The 14,855-nt window shown below is 38.0% G+C and overlaps 2 protein-coding genes across 2 annotated transcripts in view; one reads left to right on the top strand and one right to left on the bottom strand.

Moving 5' to 3' along the window:
- NDUFAF2 (NADH:ubiquinone oxidoreductase complex assembly factor 2) overlaps positions 1-9,547 on the bottom strand; it is a 182,070-nt gene extending 172,523 nt beyond the window's left edge. Inside the window, exon 1 of the mRNA XM_059060989.2 lies at positions 9,328-9,547. Within this exon, the coding sequence (XP_058916972.1) occupies positions 9,328-9,454 (127 nt within the window). The 5' untranslated portion in view covers positions 9,455-9,547. The remainder of the gene's footprint in view (positions 1-9,327) is intronic.
- Positions 8,599-14,855, top strand: part of ERCC8 (ERCC excision repair 8, CSA ubiquitin ligase complex subunit) — a 60,707-nt gene continuing 54,450 nt past the window's right edge. Inside the window, exon 1 of the mRNA XM_059060977.2 lies at positions 8,599-9,791. Coding sequence (XP_058916960.1) covers positions 9,715-9,791 — 77 coding nt within the window. The 5' untranslated portion in view covers positions 8,599-9,714. The remainder of the gene's footprint in view (positions 9,792-14,855) is intronic.

The raw sequence follows: 14,855 nt of genomic DNA, 5'->3' as shown, positions 1-14,855 counted from the left end.
AGTGGCATGGACTTATATATACTACCAAATGTAAAATAGATAGCTAGTGGGAAGCAGTCGCATAGCACAGTGAGATCAGCTCGGTCCTTTGTGACCACCTAGAGGGGTGGGTTAGGGAGGGTGGGAGGGAGATGCAAGAGGGAGAAGATATGGGGATATATGTATATGTATAGCTGATTCACTTTGTTATAAGGCAGAAACTAACACACAATTGTAAAGCAATTATACTCTAATAAAGATGTTAAAAAAAACATAAAACAATGCAGCTCTATGATCACACATTAACAGTTGGATGATGGAGGTTTTGAATTATGAAATGATGATTCATTCATCCTGAAAGGAAAAAAATATGACTGAGTATCTTTTGGAGTATTTTTTAAAATAAACTTATTTATTTTACTTATTTATTTTTGGCTGTGTTGGGTCTTCATTGCTGTGCACGGGCTTTCTCTAATTTCAGCGAGTGGGGGCTACTCATCATTGCAGAGCGTGGGCTTCTCATTGCAGTGGCTTCTCGTTGCGGAGCACAGACTCTAGGCACGCGGGCTCTAGAGCGCAGGCTCAGTAGTTGTGGCGCACGGGCTTAGTTGCTCCGCAGCATGTGGGCTCTTCCCAGACCAGGGCTCGAACCCATGTCCCCTGCATTGGCAGGTGGATTCTTAACCACTGTGCCACCAGGGAAGCCCATGACTCGGTATTTTAACAGAAGTTTGATGCTCGCAACTAAGCTAAGTTCAAACTGGAACCACGCTAGAAAAGTTATGGAAAAGATAGTCTTATTTCTAATGAGAATATTTCAATTCCTGAAGAATAATTTGGCCCATTTATAATATATAAAAAGAAAAATATGCCTTAATCACTGTTTTAAGATCTTGTAAAACTACATCATTTCCTACATTTTAAAAAAATCTTGCTTTGTTTTTGCTTTTATAATTCTGGGTCCATAAATATCTCAGTTCATTGAACAGCTATTTTTTGAGTACCTCCTCTGTACCCAGGCACATACACATAAAGTTCATTTAAGTATTCAAACTGAAACAAACACCTCATGTTTAAGATAAAGATAATAATCCTTAGTTATATGGCTGCTGTAAAGACATGCACTAATCAGTTAACACTCGATGAATGATAGCTATCATTAATGGAAGTACTGCTAAAAAGACTGGAGGCTATCGTGAATTGAGAACAAAATGGAGGAAAAAATGTGCTGCTAATTTGTGTTACAAATTAAATATGTAAACTTCAGTTTAAAATTGCCATTGATTTATGTTTACCTCATTTATCTTCCCAAATCCTATTGACTTTATTAAAGAATATAGGATGCAACTAAACTGGACAAGTGATACAGTTAAACATCAAAAGGTGAGAAACTGAAGCCAATAGACCTGAAATACATAAAACAGATATGTTCTGCATAAAGCAGTGTTGAATAAATATTTGTCACTTGAGAAAATTAATGAATGGTACAAGATGAATGGAAGGCAAAACCAACAATGCTGACTGGTCCGTAAATCAGCACAGACATAACAGGACACACTGGAAAGAATTTCTATGGGTTTTTCCAAAAAGAAGCACTGAGAAAGCCCCAATCTTAGAGCAGCAAGTATGAGAGCAAGGGGCAAATAAATGGTAAGGGTCAAGTCAAAGGAATTTGGGAATGCCATCAGTGCTCCTAACAGGAAGGCCTAGTTATCACTGATGTGAAGGGCTTGTAAGATGTCACAAAATAAGATCTTTTTTAAAAGGCTCCCAACAGTAGTATGTGCTAAGTATCCCAATGAGCCCCTTCCCTATTTCTCATAGGCAACTACAATTCTGATCGGATACTGACATTCTTAAGATTCCCACTTGCAGGGGATGAAAGTGAAGACATCCTGAGTACTGAGTACAGTTCTCCCAGAGAAATTCTACCAGAACCCTATAGGAAGCCACAGGCCTGTAGCATTCACTCAGGTCTCACTTAGTACAGTCAAGTTCAAGTAAAATGAGGGCTATACTACAAAAGACATCTAAAAACGTAGGGATAAGAAGACATAAATAACAAAGCATAAAAAATAAGATGACCAAAGATGAATATACCACTTCTTACAACAAACATGAATGGATTAATGCCATTAAAACAAAAAAAGTAACTTTTTGTTAACACACACTCCCAAAAAAGCAGGGGTGTGTGCGTGAGAGAGATAGAGTAAAAACAACATAAAGAGGAAACCTATACACTACAAGAGCTTAAAAAACATATTAGTGGACTTCCCTGGTGGCGCTGTGGTTAAGAATCTGCTTGCCAATGCAGGGGATATAGGTTTGAGCCCTAGTCCGGGAAGATCCCACATGCTGCGGAGCAACTAAGCCTGTGCGCCACAACTACCGAGCCTGCGCTCTACAGCCCACGAGATACAACTACTGAGCCTGTGTGTCACAACTACTGAGCCTGTGCTCTAGAGCCTGCGAGTCACAACTACTGATGCCCACGCGCCACAACTACTGAGGCCCACACACCTAGAGCCCATGCCCCACAACAAGAGAAGCCACTGCAATGAGAAGCCCGAGCACTGCAATAAAGAGTAGCCCCCCTCACGGCAACTAGAGAACACTGGCGCCCAGCAACAAAGTCCCAATGCAGCCAAAAATAACTAAATAAATTAAAAAACAAAAACAGGGCTTCCCTGGTGGCGCAGTGGTTGAGAGTCCGCCTGCCGATGCAGGGGACACGGGTTCATGCCCCAGTCTGGGAAGATCCCACATGCCATGGAGTAGCTAGGCCCATGAGCCATGGCCGCTGTGCCTGCACGTCCAGAGCCTGTGCTCCGCAAGGGGAGAGGCCACAACAGTGAGAGGCCCGCGTACCACAAAAACAAACAAACAAAACAACAACAACAACAATAACAAAAACATATTAGTGATCATGATGTAAAGATTTTGTTTGGAGGTCAATATATACCAACTGCAAAACTAAGTAAACAAATCAACCAATAAATAAGAGCATTTTATAGGACAACCAAGGGAATGTGAAGGACAGAATATTTGATGATATTAAGGAATTTTTGATTTCTATATGTGATGATGGTGTTATTGTTATATTTTTAAAAAGGAGTCTGTGTTCAAGGGATATATACTGAAAATGTTCACAGGTAAATAGACATGATGTCTGGTATTTGCTTCAAAATAAGAGGAGAGTTGGGTGGCAGGGTGGGGAGAAAATAAAATTTAACCATGAGTTGATAAGTGTTTAAAGTGAGTGATGGGTACATGGAGGTTTATTTTATCATTCTGTTTTTTATGTTTGAAATATTTCACAATTCAATAGTTAAAGATAAATAAAACAAATTATTGTCAGGTTAGAAAAAAGGTAAAATCTAATTTTTTTAAAAAAGGAAGCACATAGAAATGATATAAAATAACCTTCAATTTTAAACAAAATTCAATCTTAGATTAACAAACTTCAATTTTAAATGATCACCTTTTTTTTTTTTTTTTTTTCTTCGTGGTACGCGGGCCTCTCACCGTTGCAGCCTCTCCTGTTGCGGAGCACAGGCTCCAGACGCACAGGCTCAGTGGCCATGGCTCACGGGCCTGGCCGCTCCGCCCTAAACAATCACCTTTAAAGTGCGGTTTATACCTTTTCTGATTTGGCTTCCCAAGAGTGTTTGGAAATGCCATGTTCAAAGGCCATCGTTTTTTTCTTTTAACCAAAAAGCATGAAATGTAAAATTCAGGAAATGTTATTATAAACAATGTGTCTGGCACACTGATAATCTAGATATATGTGAATCTAAACACTCATATAAATATAGAAAGTACAGAAAATATAATTTGGCAATAATGTTTTCACTAAAATCTTAGCACAGATTTTTCTTTGCTCACAATTTCTATAAATGTACAAATAATGCTTCATTTAAAAACTGAGCATAAAATGAAAAAAATCTTTTAGAATGTAAGATTTTCTAATAAAATGCTGAACTTGAATAGGTTTATTTTATAATTATTAAACTGTGAACAGTCTGAAAATCACTGGCAGTAGCCTAGTGTAAACAATTCACTACAAAAAGCCTTAATGAAGGTTATACAATTTTTAAAAATGTGTTCCAAAAACAAATCTACCATGTTTGATGAAATATTTGTCCTGAATTCTAAAAGAAAGCATCTCTGTTACCTACAGTCCACTGGTATCCCTGCCTTGCCCCCAACCGATTCCACTTTTGAAACATCAACGTTACAGACTAGATGCAACTCTTAAATAACTACATTCAATTAATTTTAATGTTATTTTTTGAATGCTGAAAGTTAAATACTATCTGATTCAACTCCCTGATAGGAAATCATGTAAGCTTTCAGGTTTGAGCTCTCCTAATAGCATAAATATCTAGACTTCTTACAAAACCATTGATCTAAAGATTAGACTAAAAACAAGTATCACTTTCAAGATGGACTCAAAGGTCATGAATGCCAGCCCAGGTAGTTTGGATTTATTCTCAGGTAACAGGAAGCCACTGAAATGACAGGGTTCCCCAATACCTGTCTCTTACTATCATGTTATTATTATTCTTTCCCTGCTTGAATCCAACTATCCCTACAGTTTTAGTGATCACCTCTATTAAGATGGCTTCCAAATTTGTATTTTAATCACTGACATCTTTGGAACTGCAGATCTACAACTCCCTGATTATACCACTGCCCCATTATAAGCAACAAATTCTATTTACTCTTCCACCAACCCAAGCCTAAGGCCTGCTTCTCTATTTGCATTAGTCCCTTAATAGCTTCTATTTGCATGAATCGGTACACCACCATCCACCAGTTCTCCAGAATTAAAACAATAAAATCAACTTTGGCCTCTCCTCTTTTTTGTCCCCTTCTAACAGTCCAATTCATTACCAAGTCCAAAAGTTTTGTCAAATCAAACTTTTCTTTCTATCACTTCAGTCCAAATAGATCTCTATCCAGGATCATGGTAAACCTAGCAATGCTCCCACCTAATGGAATTTTAGTTCCCTCCCTTTCCCCTCTAGTTCATCTTTCCCAGGGCTTCCAGAGTCATTTCTCTAATAGCTCTAATTATGACACAAACTTTTCTCTGTTGAAAAGCTTTCAATGGCTACCTACCACCTACAGAATGAAGCATAAATTTCAAACCTATGCAAGGCCTTTTATAATCTGACCTTGTCTATCCCCTCACTAGAACAGCTTCTATTGTTCTTCTACACTGAAGTCTACCCACATGGGACTACCTTCTAATCTCTGTGGTATTTCCTATCCCTTCCAGGTGCCAACCAGAAATACTTTTCTACCACTCTTTGTGAAATCGTATTTATCCTTCAAGGTGCTGATCAAATGTTTCCAGCTACTTATCTCTCTAAATTCTCCCAGCTACAATCAAACATAAGGCACTCTCTTCTTTTTCTAGCACAGCCCTAACAGTCTGAAAGTTGCTTTTTATAAAAAGGTAAACATTTACCCTCTGATCTAAGTTCTGAGTTAAAAGGCTATACAGATGAGCCTAATCCTTTCCTTTTTTTCTTTTTTTAAATTTGGCTGTGTCAGGTCTTAGTTGCGGCATGCTGGATCTTTCATTGTGGTGTGCAGGCTTCTCTCTAGTTGCGGTGTGTGGGCTCTGTAGTTGTGGCACTTGGACTCTCTAGTTGTGGCGCACGGGTTCAGTAGTTGCAGTGCACAGGCTTAGTTGTCCTGTGGCATGTGGGAGCTTAGTTTGCCAACCAGGGATTGAGCCTGCATCCCCTGAATTGGAAAGCAGATTCTTAACCTCTGGACCACCAGTTAAGTCCCAAGCCTAATCCTTTTCTATGCCACGATTTTTCATATACTTGAAGTTCCTCATAAATCTTCTCTTCAAAGGGTAAACCTCCTCAAGACTCACAGCTAATGATACTCACGTATATAATTTCTAGAAAATTTTATCATCATAACTATCCCTGTCTGGACATTAGATTTTCAAGCATCTCTCCTAAACTGTGGTGTCCAGAATGAAACACAATACTCCAAACAGGTGTTTTTGCATATTATGCATAATATTCACCCCACCCCCAAAATCTGGACATTCACAATGTCAATTAGCAAATAACAACTCAAAATAGTTCTTCAGTTAACAAGTTTGTTAGTTTTTAGGGGTGTAGATGTTTAATAAATGTGCAAAATAAGGTGAAAATAATAAAACAAGGTTTAAAGAGGTTCCAGTCAGAATCAAGTATACAAATACAAGAATTTATCTTAGAAAAGAAGAGAATTACCTTTTGAAACATGAGATAAATGGAATCGTATGGATAAAAACTCAGGGAAATTACAAATAAGAAGGGTGCAATAACTAAGGAATTTTCTAGATCAAGTTTGAGGAATCTTCTACTAAATAATCTACTATAGAGCAAGCAAACTTTCAATAAAAAGATGTTGATCAACACTTTGCTATTAAAAATGCCAAGTACATGCTATACTCATAATCTTTTTATCCTGAAATGCCAATATGCTTTTTTTAAAAAAGTTAAAATTTCCACAGTTCTAAACTTAAATTCAGCTGACTAGACAATATTCAAGACTTATTTTGAATTACATAACAACAGATTTTCTCTTATTAAATAAAACCCTATGTGGAAAATATAGTAGTTCTTTGATGACTGGCACCACAGTAATTAACTGAATTAAAATTAAAATTAATTTCTTCTAAAGGGTTCTTAAATGCTCTTCATTGATGGTGTTCAATTATGCAATTCAAAGAAAACTCAAGGAGACCTCTAAAGAACCACCTTTCATATCAAGGAAATAGAAAAGTTAGATGACTTATTTTTTGAAAACTTGCTTGAAAACAAACTAAAAATATTTTCCCTTGCTTTATAGTAGAAGGCTTAGGAAATGTATAATGGTATTTACAGACTGTATAACACATCTGTACCACAGCCCTGAATTATCTAAGAACTGAGACACACACAGACATTAGACAGCAGCATAGTGATTCTACTACATCATTGATAAAAGCCTGATTTTCTCACAGTCAAGAGTACATGGATTCAAGTTATCAAGCTAATTGAAGCATAAATTGGCATAAGTACTTTGGAAAACAACTTGGTATTATAATAATAAAATTATAAGATAAACATTACCTGTGAGTCACAAATTATACCATTTTAAAATACATATGATTTTGTTAATTTAAATCTTTCTTTAATGATACTGTATTTTCAATGAAATGAAATTAATACAGATTTTTTTTAATGGTCAAAAGATTTGAACAGATACTTCACCAAAGATCCATGGATGGCAAATAAGTACATGAAAAGATTCTCAACATCCTCAGTCATTAGAAAAATGAAAATTAAAACCATGAGATAACACTATCTACCTATTAGAATGGCTAAAATAAAAATAAAAACAAAAAAACTGACAAAACCAAGTGCTGGTGAGAATGTGAAACTAGAACTTTCATGTGTTGCTGGCAGGAATGCAAAATGGTACAACCAGTTTGGAAAACAGTTTGGTAGTTTCTTATAAAGTTAGTTATATATACGTTTACCACACAACTCAGCAATTCCACTCTTAGCTGTTCATCCTAGAGAAATTATGTTCACACAAAATCCTATATGTGAATGTTTATAGAGGCTTTTCGCACAATCACCAAAAACAGTAGAAACATCATAAATGTCCTTCAGCTGGTGAATGGATAAATAAACTGTGGTAAACCCAAATAATGGAAGGGAATACTACTTAGTAACAAAAAGGAACTACTGATACATGGATAAATCTCAACTGCATTATGCCATGTGAAATGAGCTAGACTCAAAAGACTGTATCTCGTAGTCAATATAGCTCCATTTTTTATACATGATGTTCTGGCAAAGGCAAAACTGTAGGAACGTAAACAGATGAGTGGTTGTCAAGGGCAGGGTGAGGGAATGAAATACTAAGGGGTAGGAGGGACTTTTGGAGGTGATGGAACTGTTCTATATCTTGATTGTGGTGATACATGAGTGTATGCATTTGTCAAAAATCATAAAACCATACACCAAAAAGGATGAACGTTACTGTATGTAAATTATACTTCAATTTAAAAAGGTCAATCTGATGTTTTTCGTATTTTTTTAATGTTACCTGACAACTTACGGAAAAGAAACATTTTCCCCTCTGCTTCCTCTGTCAAGAAACACTTCACCACCATTATAGGTTCTTTGTGGACTTTTAAGACTTATTTCCTGCCCTGGTAGAGTTTAAATGCTCATTAGGGAAACAAGTCTAAAATATTAAAATAAGTTACAGAAAAGGGCTAGGCAAAACAATTTTGAGTAATAAATCAAGGAATACACTTTACATACGCTCTATGAAGAAGAAGAAATGCCCTCTGTCAAGAGTTATGGGAAATGAATGGAACACAACTTTGAAAGGTCTTAGTGTTTCTCAATATTATTGCTATTATTATCTCTAACTTTCAAGTGAGGACACTGAGACCTGTGGAGGAAAAATACTTTGTCTGTGATCCCTCAGTTATTAGATCTCAAAATTGAGATTCTAACCCATGCCTTTCTGACCCCAAAGCCTGAGATCTTTTGCATCGCGGCGCTGGAACAACACAAAAGAGTTTACGACGACTGCCACGTGGTGTGATCTCAAAGACCAGCAACGGCCCCTACCTCCCCAAACATCAAGACTTCACAAGATTCCTACACAGAAACACGCCCTGCATCTTCAAGTCAGCGCAAGAGGGTCTTTGGAGTGCAAACTCATGGGAAAGGTAACGTGGAGCTTTGCGTGGATCTCTTTTCCACACAGTCAGCGTACATGGCCCTACTTCTGACAGTTTTGGCCTTGAGGAAGGTGACGCCTGGGGCCAACGCCGGAGCCACTGAAAAAGGTCAGCACCACGAAAGAGGAGAGCGGAGGCGCTCAAAATACACACACCTCTTCCATTACCCCGCGCCAGCCTAGTCGCAAGGGGGTCACGGGAGGAAGAAAGGCACTTCCCTACCCCTCCCGGGACCCTTTGGTAAAAGACGTCCATGGACTTGTCCCCGTCTACGTCGCCCGACCTCAAGGACCCACACTGAGCTGGGCGGGGGGGGGGGGGGGGGGGGGCGTTCCTCCGCCGGCGAGGCTCTCGGCGCTGGGAGATACAGCGCTAGCGCGGCCGCGGCCGGGCTCAGGACACGGGAGCTGCAGCGCAGGGACGGCGGGCACCCGCCGGGCCGTTCACCGAGAGCCCGTCTGAAAGCCAGCGGCCAGAATAGAGAGGGCTGTGGGGAGAACGAACTCGGGTTCTCTACTCTGGTCATTACAAGTGCCGCACATCGTTTTTCAACCCCTCAACCGCTGCCCTAGCTCTCATCTCACCTCTCCAGTTCTTGTACTCTGGAATATAGTAGTATTTGTTCCCGAACCGGTCTGTGCCCACTTGCTCCTTCACTTCCTTTGACAGCGCTCTCCACAAGACACGGAACAAATTCTGAGACCAACCCATGCCTTCCCACCGGCTCCAGCACAGGCCGTGGTGTGACCTGCCGGTGATCCCTGAGACCAAAGCGAGATCGCCCAGGAAGCTGACCCCGCCCACCGGCTCAGAGCAGTCCCACACACCTCCTTCCGTACACCCTCAAGTAACGACGCTCTCCATTGGCCGGGTGACATCATGCTTGACCAATGGGAGACTCCGCTCTACACCCCAGCCTCAGTGTTCTGTCATGGCGCTGTCCAGTTCGCAAGCAGGTGTGAAGGGACGGGATGTTAGGGTTTTTGTCGGCACGACAAGCGGGTTTGGACGACCCTCTTCGCCTTCGGAGAGCGGAGTCCACACGGAGGTAAAGAAAACCTTATTCTTTTCTCTAATATTCCGGTTAAAATCTGGGCCGATGGCTGTGTTAGCTTTGCCTCACACTTGGCCGCCTCATTACCACTTTACTCCCACCACAACTGGGCTTTACTCTCTTAGGTTCTGTGGCTCGAGAAAATAGGATAGCTTTTATATACCTGTAGGCAGGTGGGTGCGCACACGGGCTCGAGTGAGGACGCTGTAAATCTAAATGAGGATATTTTTATTTTACTTTATTCCTTCTCCCCGACTCCCAAGGAATAACTATCTTCCAAGAATTCGTTCTTTCATTTAGTCAACGTATTTAGTGAGCTGTTACTATGTGCCAAGCAATATGTTAAAGGCGGAGCATAGGCCAGGAATTGAACAAAGTTTAGCATGACTAGAGCAGAGAATTGTGGAGAGAGGGCCATTGACAAGAGATGAAGCTGGAGAATTAGGGGAGGCTAGATGGGGAAGAGCCTTGTATGCTTGGTTAAGTGGTAAGAAGATGAGAATAAGGTGACAACTGTTGCATTTTGTCATCTGCTTAGAGAATGGATTGAAGTTGAGAGCAACATTGGGAGCCAAGTTAGGTAACTGTTGCAAGGAGAGAGTTGATGGAAGCCCGAGCCAGGGACGTGGCAGTTGGACCAAGAGGGTGAAGATATTTGAAAAACAATCTAAGAAATAGAATCAACTAGCCATGGAGATTAATTGGATAGAATGAATGATGAAAAAGGAAGAGTCTGCAATGATTCCCAGCTATGTGCCTTGTATGTCAGAGTGAATGATGGTAACATCTCTCCCCAAAGAGGGAGCAAGTTTTACTTTAATTTTGTTCATATTGACTTTTCCCATATTGCTTTCAAGGAACTTGTGAAGATTTCACTTGGAGGGTGCAGGACACAGTTGCATATAGTATATATTTGATGCTCAGGAGAAATTTAGATATGTTTAATGCAAGATGATACGTGAAGTGAGGAGGGAGGACATAAGATCACCCAGGCACTATTTGTGGAGTAAGAAGAGAGAAGCAGTTCAGTGATTACAAACCTGAAAAATACCAACACTTAAAGTTAGGCAGAAGATGAGACTGCAGAAGAACTGAAAAGGAGTAATCAGAGGGATTGAAGGAAAACCAGGGTGGTGAGGTATCATGGATGCTGAGGGAAGACTGTTTAAAGAGGGAGCCATCAAATGTGTCAGTTGCTGCCCCCGAATCCCTCCTTTGCTCTCAATGGTTCTCCATCCCATTATTCTGCTCTATTTTCTTCATTCAATTTATTGCCACTGAAATTGTATTATATACTTATTTTTTTACTGGTATATTGTCTTCTAAAACCCTGTATTCCCATTGCCTAGAAGAGGGTTTGGCACAATTTGTATGATGTTTTGTGTTCTAAGATGTATTATCCTTACATTTTAGTATTATGCTTTTAGAATGGGTAAATATGTTTCTAGATAGTACATACAATTTTAACTAAATAAGAGCGTATTAATTTTAAAACATGTTTTGGTTAGTTTTAAGCATGATTGAGGTTGCATCTCCTACTGTCCTCCAACCTGCGTTAGTGCACAGTTGACAGTAATTCCTTTTCAGCTAGGTCATCCACTCTAACAAAAGCATACAGGCATATCCAGAGTTTTTTATTCCAGTAACTGCAAGAACTCAAGCAAAATTTGTATGTATCAGAATTTGTCAGTCGGCTTAAATTTGTCAGTCTGCTTTGACTATGTGGCTTGTTTCCATCAGGTATTTCTGCAATTCTTCCCTAATAATCAGCAAAGTAAAGTTTGGAAAATGAGTGACGTTGTCCATTATCTTTAATTTCAGTGACAGTAGTGTTACTTTTTTGAAAAGAAGCAGCATTTTTCTTTTTTCCCTCATATGACCAGAGGTCTTATCATATCAGTAATAATGTAAATCGTGTGCACCACTGAGGGTCTGAAAAATTTGGTTTCTTGTTGTCTTTTAATTCCAAAAAGTCCTTGGTCTGAGGAAGCAACTAAGTATAGCTCTTTAGCACAATCAAAATTCTGTGACCTAAACCTCTTACTTCATTAGAAGAAATAAAAATTCAAAACAGTGAAGGTTTCCTAGCCAAGTTGCCAGATTAATCCATCTGTAAATAGATTTCATTTCCTCTGTAAAACACTGATTCCCCAAGCATACTTAACACTTCTGGTTACAAACCTTTACTCTAGTAATCCCATGCACATCTCTCCCACCAATTGCTTTGTGTGCTTATCAAAAGTCATTATTTGTCCCTAACCCTATTAATGCTAGTTTTATTTATTATTCTGATGATGTCATTTTAGTGTGAGCTGATGAAGTATGAATACAAAAGTTGCTATTCTTACAAAACTAAATGGACCACTTTTGAAATACTCATTGCAAACAAATGGCTTAAAACAAAATGAGATATGATTGAGACAATTATTATAAAAGATTTGGGGAAAGTGTAAAAAGATGAAACAGTCTTTTTCAACTTTGCCAGAATATTTAAAATAACATAAGGTATTTGGAAAAATACTCATGCTATAGTTCCAACCCCATAGATTCTAGTCTAATTGGTCTAGGACACTGGAATTTTTTTAAAGCGCCCTAGCTGATTGTAATGTATAGCTAGAATTGAGAACCATTGCTTGAGAAAGATTCCACATTAAATAGCTTTGCATATGTCTTAGATTCCATATTCAGTTGCTTTGCATATGTCTTAAATTTTCACCCAACTAAAATATATAAATTAATAAATAAAAAACAAATTTTAACAATCCCTGAAAATCATAGACTGTATATAATATGGGTATGGTTTATGGAAGAAAGATGATATGGCCCTCTGTTCAGCACATTTCATTCTTCTTCAAAAAATTAGCTAATATTCAGACAGTCTTTGCTTTGCATAGTAGTGCACATCCATAAAACTGATTGTGTAAGCTAAAACCTATGCAAAGTTATCTTAATAATTAGTGAGGAAAATTCAAATTGTTCTGTGACCTTTAAAAATTTCTTTTGAAATACTAGAAGTCACTATCAGTTATCTGTGTAATGTAAAATATTAGAAATGATGAGAACCAAAGTATATTTCTTTGTTTAAAAAAAAAACTTGTCAAGAGTTTGAGCAGTGCTTGTCTTCTCATTGTACAACTTAACAAGTTGAGCATCTTTTCTTTACCTTGGCTAATTATCACACGGCTTTCTAAATTTGTGTCAGATTCCAACATTTTATCCTTTACGTTCTCAATGGCTTGAAATATCTCTGAGAGTTCTCTTATTTATTTATTTATTTATTTATTTATGTATTGCCATGTGGTATGGCATGCGGGAGCTTAGTTCCCCGACCAGGGATTGAACCTGTGCCCCCTGCATTGGGAGTGCAGAGTCTTGACCACTGGACCACCAGGGAAATCCTTGAGAGTTCTTTTAATGTGAAGATTTCTGCCAGCATCACTTCTTCTGGGACATATTCAGCCTTTTCATCACAAACACTTTACCTCATTTATGTCGTTAAGTTCACCTTCATTGATCTCTTCAGTCTGCATATCTAGAGTTTCTAAAATGGCAGCAGTGTCAACATTCCCACAGTGAGCTATTTCTTTTGTAATTCCATTTACATTCAACTTGAGTTTCACTTCCAGTATCATCACTTTGTGTTGCTTTCGTGCACTTTAATTATGTTTGCCAGTTCCCGCATTCAGTTATCCATTTTTGTGGAATTCCTTGTGGGTTTATCTCAGGGGCACAGAGGTAACAAAACTAAATGCTGTGTGTGAATTGAATAACAAATGCACAGTGATCATCTGCAGACTTTGAAAGAAGTCATGCAAAGTGCTCACTAATTTTAATATACATGTTATTTTTATAGTATCTCACAGTTAATATACCATGATAACTGAGGTTTGAACCATGTTGTCACAGTCTAGTATTAACTAAATCATGTTAACTGAAATTCGTGTGTATCAGACAATGCAAAATAAGGACTACTTGTATATTTAAGTTAAAGTGTTTAAGATAGTTTTTTTTTAAGATTCCCCTCTTTAATGATATTTTAGCTTAACTAAACAAACATACAGTCCTATTTTATTCAAAGAAGACGTCTACTGTCATTTGCCCTAGTTTCTTCCTTGTTGTTGACTACAGGCAAAGGCATGAACACTAAAATGCAATTTTTATAATTCATACCCTCCTTTTTTATTTTGTAACTCTACTGAGGTACAATGATATACACTAAACTGCACATTAGAGTATACAAGTTGATGAGTTTTGACATATATATACACTTTTGATACCATCACCATAATCAAGATAACAACCATCCATAAGCCCCAAAATTTCATCAAGACTCTGTAAATCCCTTTCTCCCTTCTTTCCCTGTTTCACATTCTTTCTACTCCAGGAAACTACCTATCTGCTTTCTGTCACTATTGATTAGTTTGTATATTTCAGAATTTTATATAAATGAAATTATTTTTTCTTAGCGTTCTTTCACTCAAAATAATTATTTTGAAATTTCTCCATCCTGTTACATGTATCCATTCTTTTTTATTGCTGAGGAGTTTTCCATTTTGTGGCTATACCATGACTCGTTATCCATTCATTTGTTGATGGGCATTTGAGTTGTTTTGGGACTAGTACATATAAAGTTGCTCTAAAGATTCATGCATGAGTCTTTGTATGGGCATATGCTTTTATTTCTCTTGGGTGAATACCTGGCAGTGGAGTGACTAGGTATATGTTTCACTTTTTAAGAAACTGACAGTTTTCTAAAAGCTTACATTCCTATCAGCAGTGAATGAAAGTACTGATGGCTTCACATTTTTATTTACCCTTTCCTGCTTTCTTTTGGGTTATTTGAACATTATTTAATATTCCGTTTTAATTTATCTATTGTGATTTTGACTATATCTCTTTGTATAGTATTTTTTAGTTATTACTCTAGGAATTATAAAACACTTAACTTTTCATTTTCTACTTAGAATCAATATTTTACGCCTTCATTTGGTGTATTGAAACTTTATCACCCTTTACCTTCCACCATATGTGTTGTTGTCTTACATATTAGATTTACAT

This window comes from Kogia breviceps, chromosome 4, assembly GCF_026419965.1.
Source record: "Kogia breviceps isolate mKogBre1 chromosome 4, mKogBre1 haplotype 1, whole genome shotgun sequence".
Taxonomy (NCBI): domain Eukaryota; kingdom Metazoa; phylum Chordata; class Mammalia; order Artiodactyla; family Physeteridae; genus Kogia; species Kogia breviceps.
This window is presented reverse-complemented; position numbering and strand designations above follow the sequence as displayed.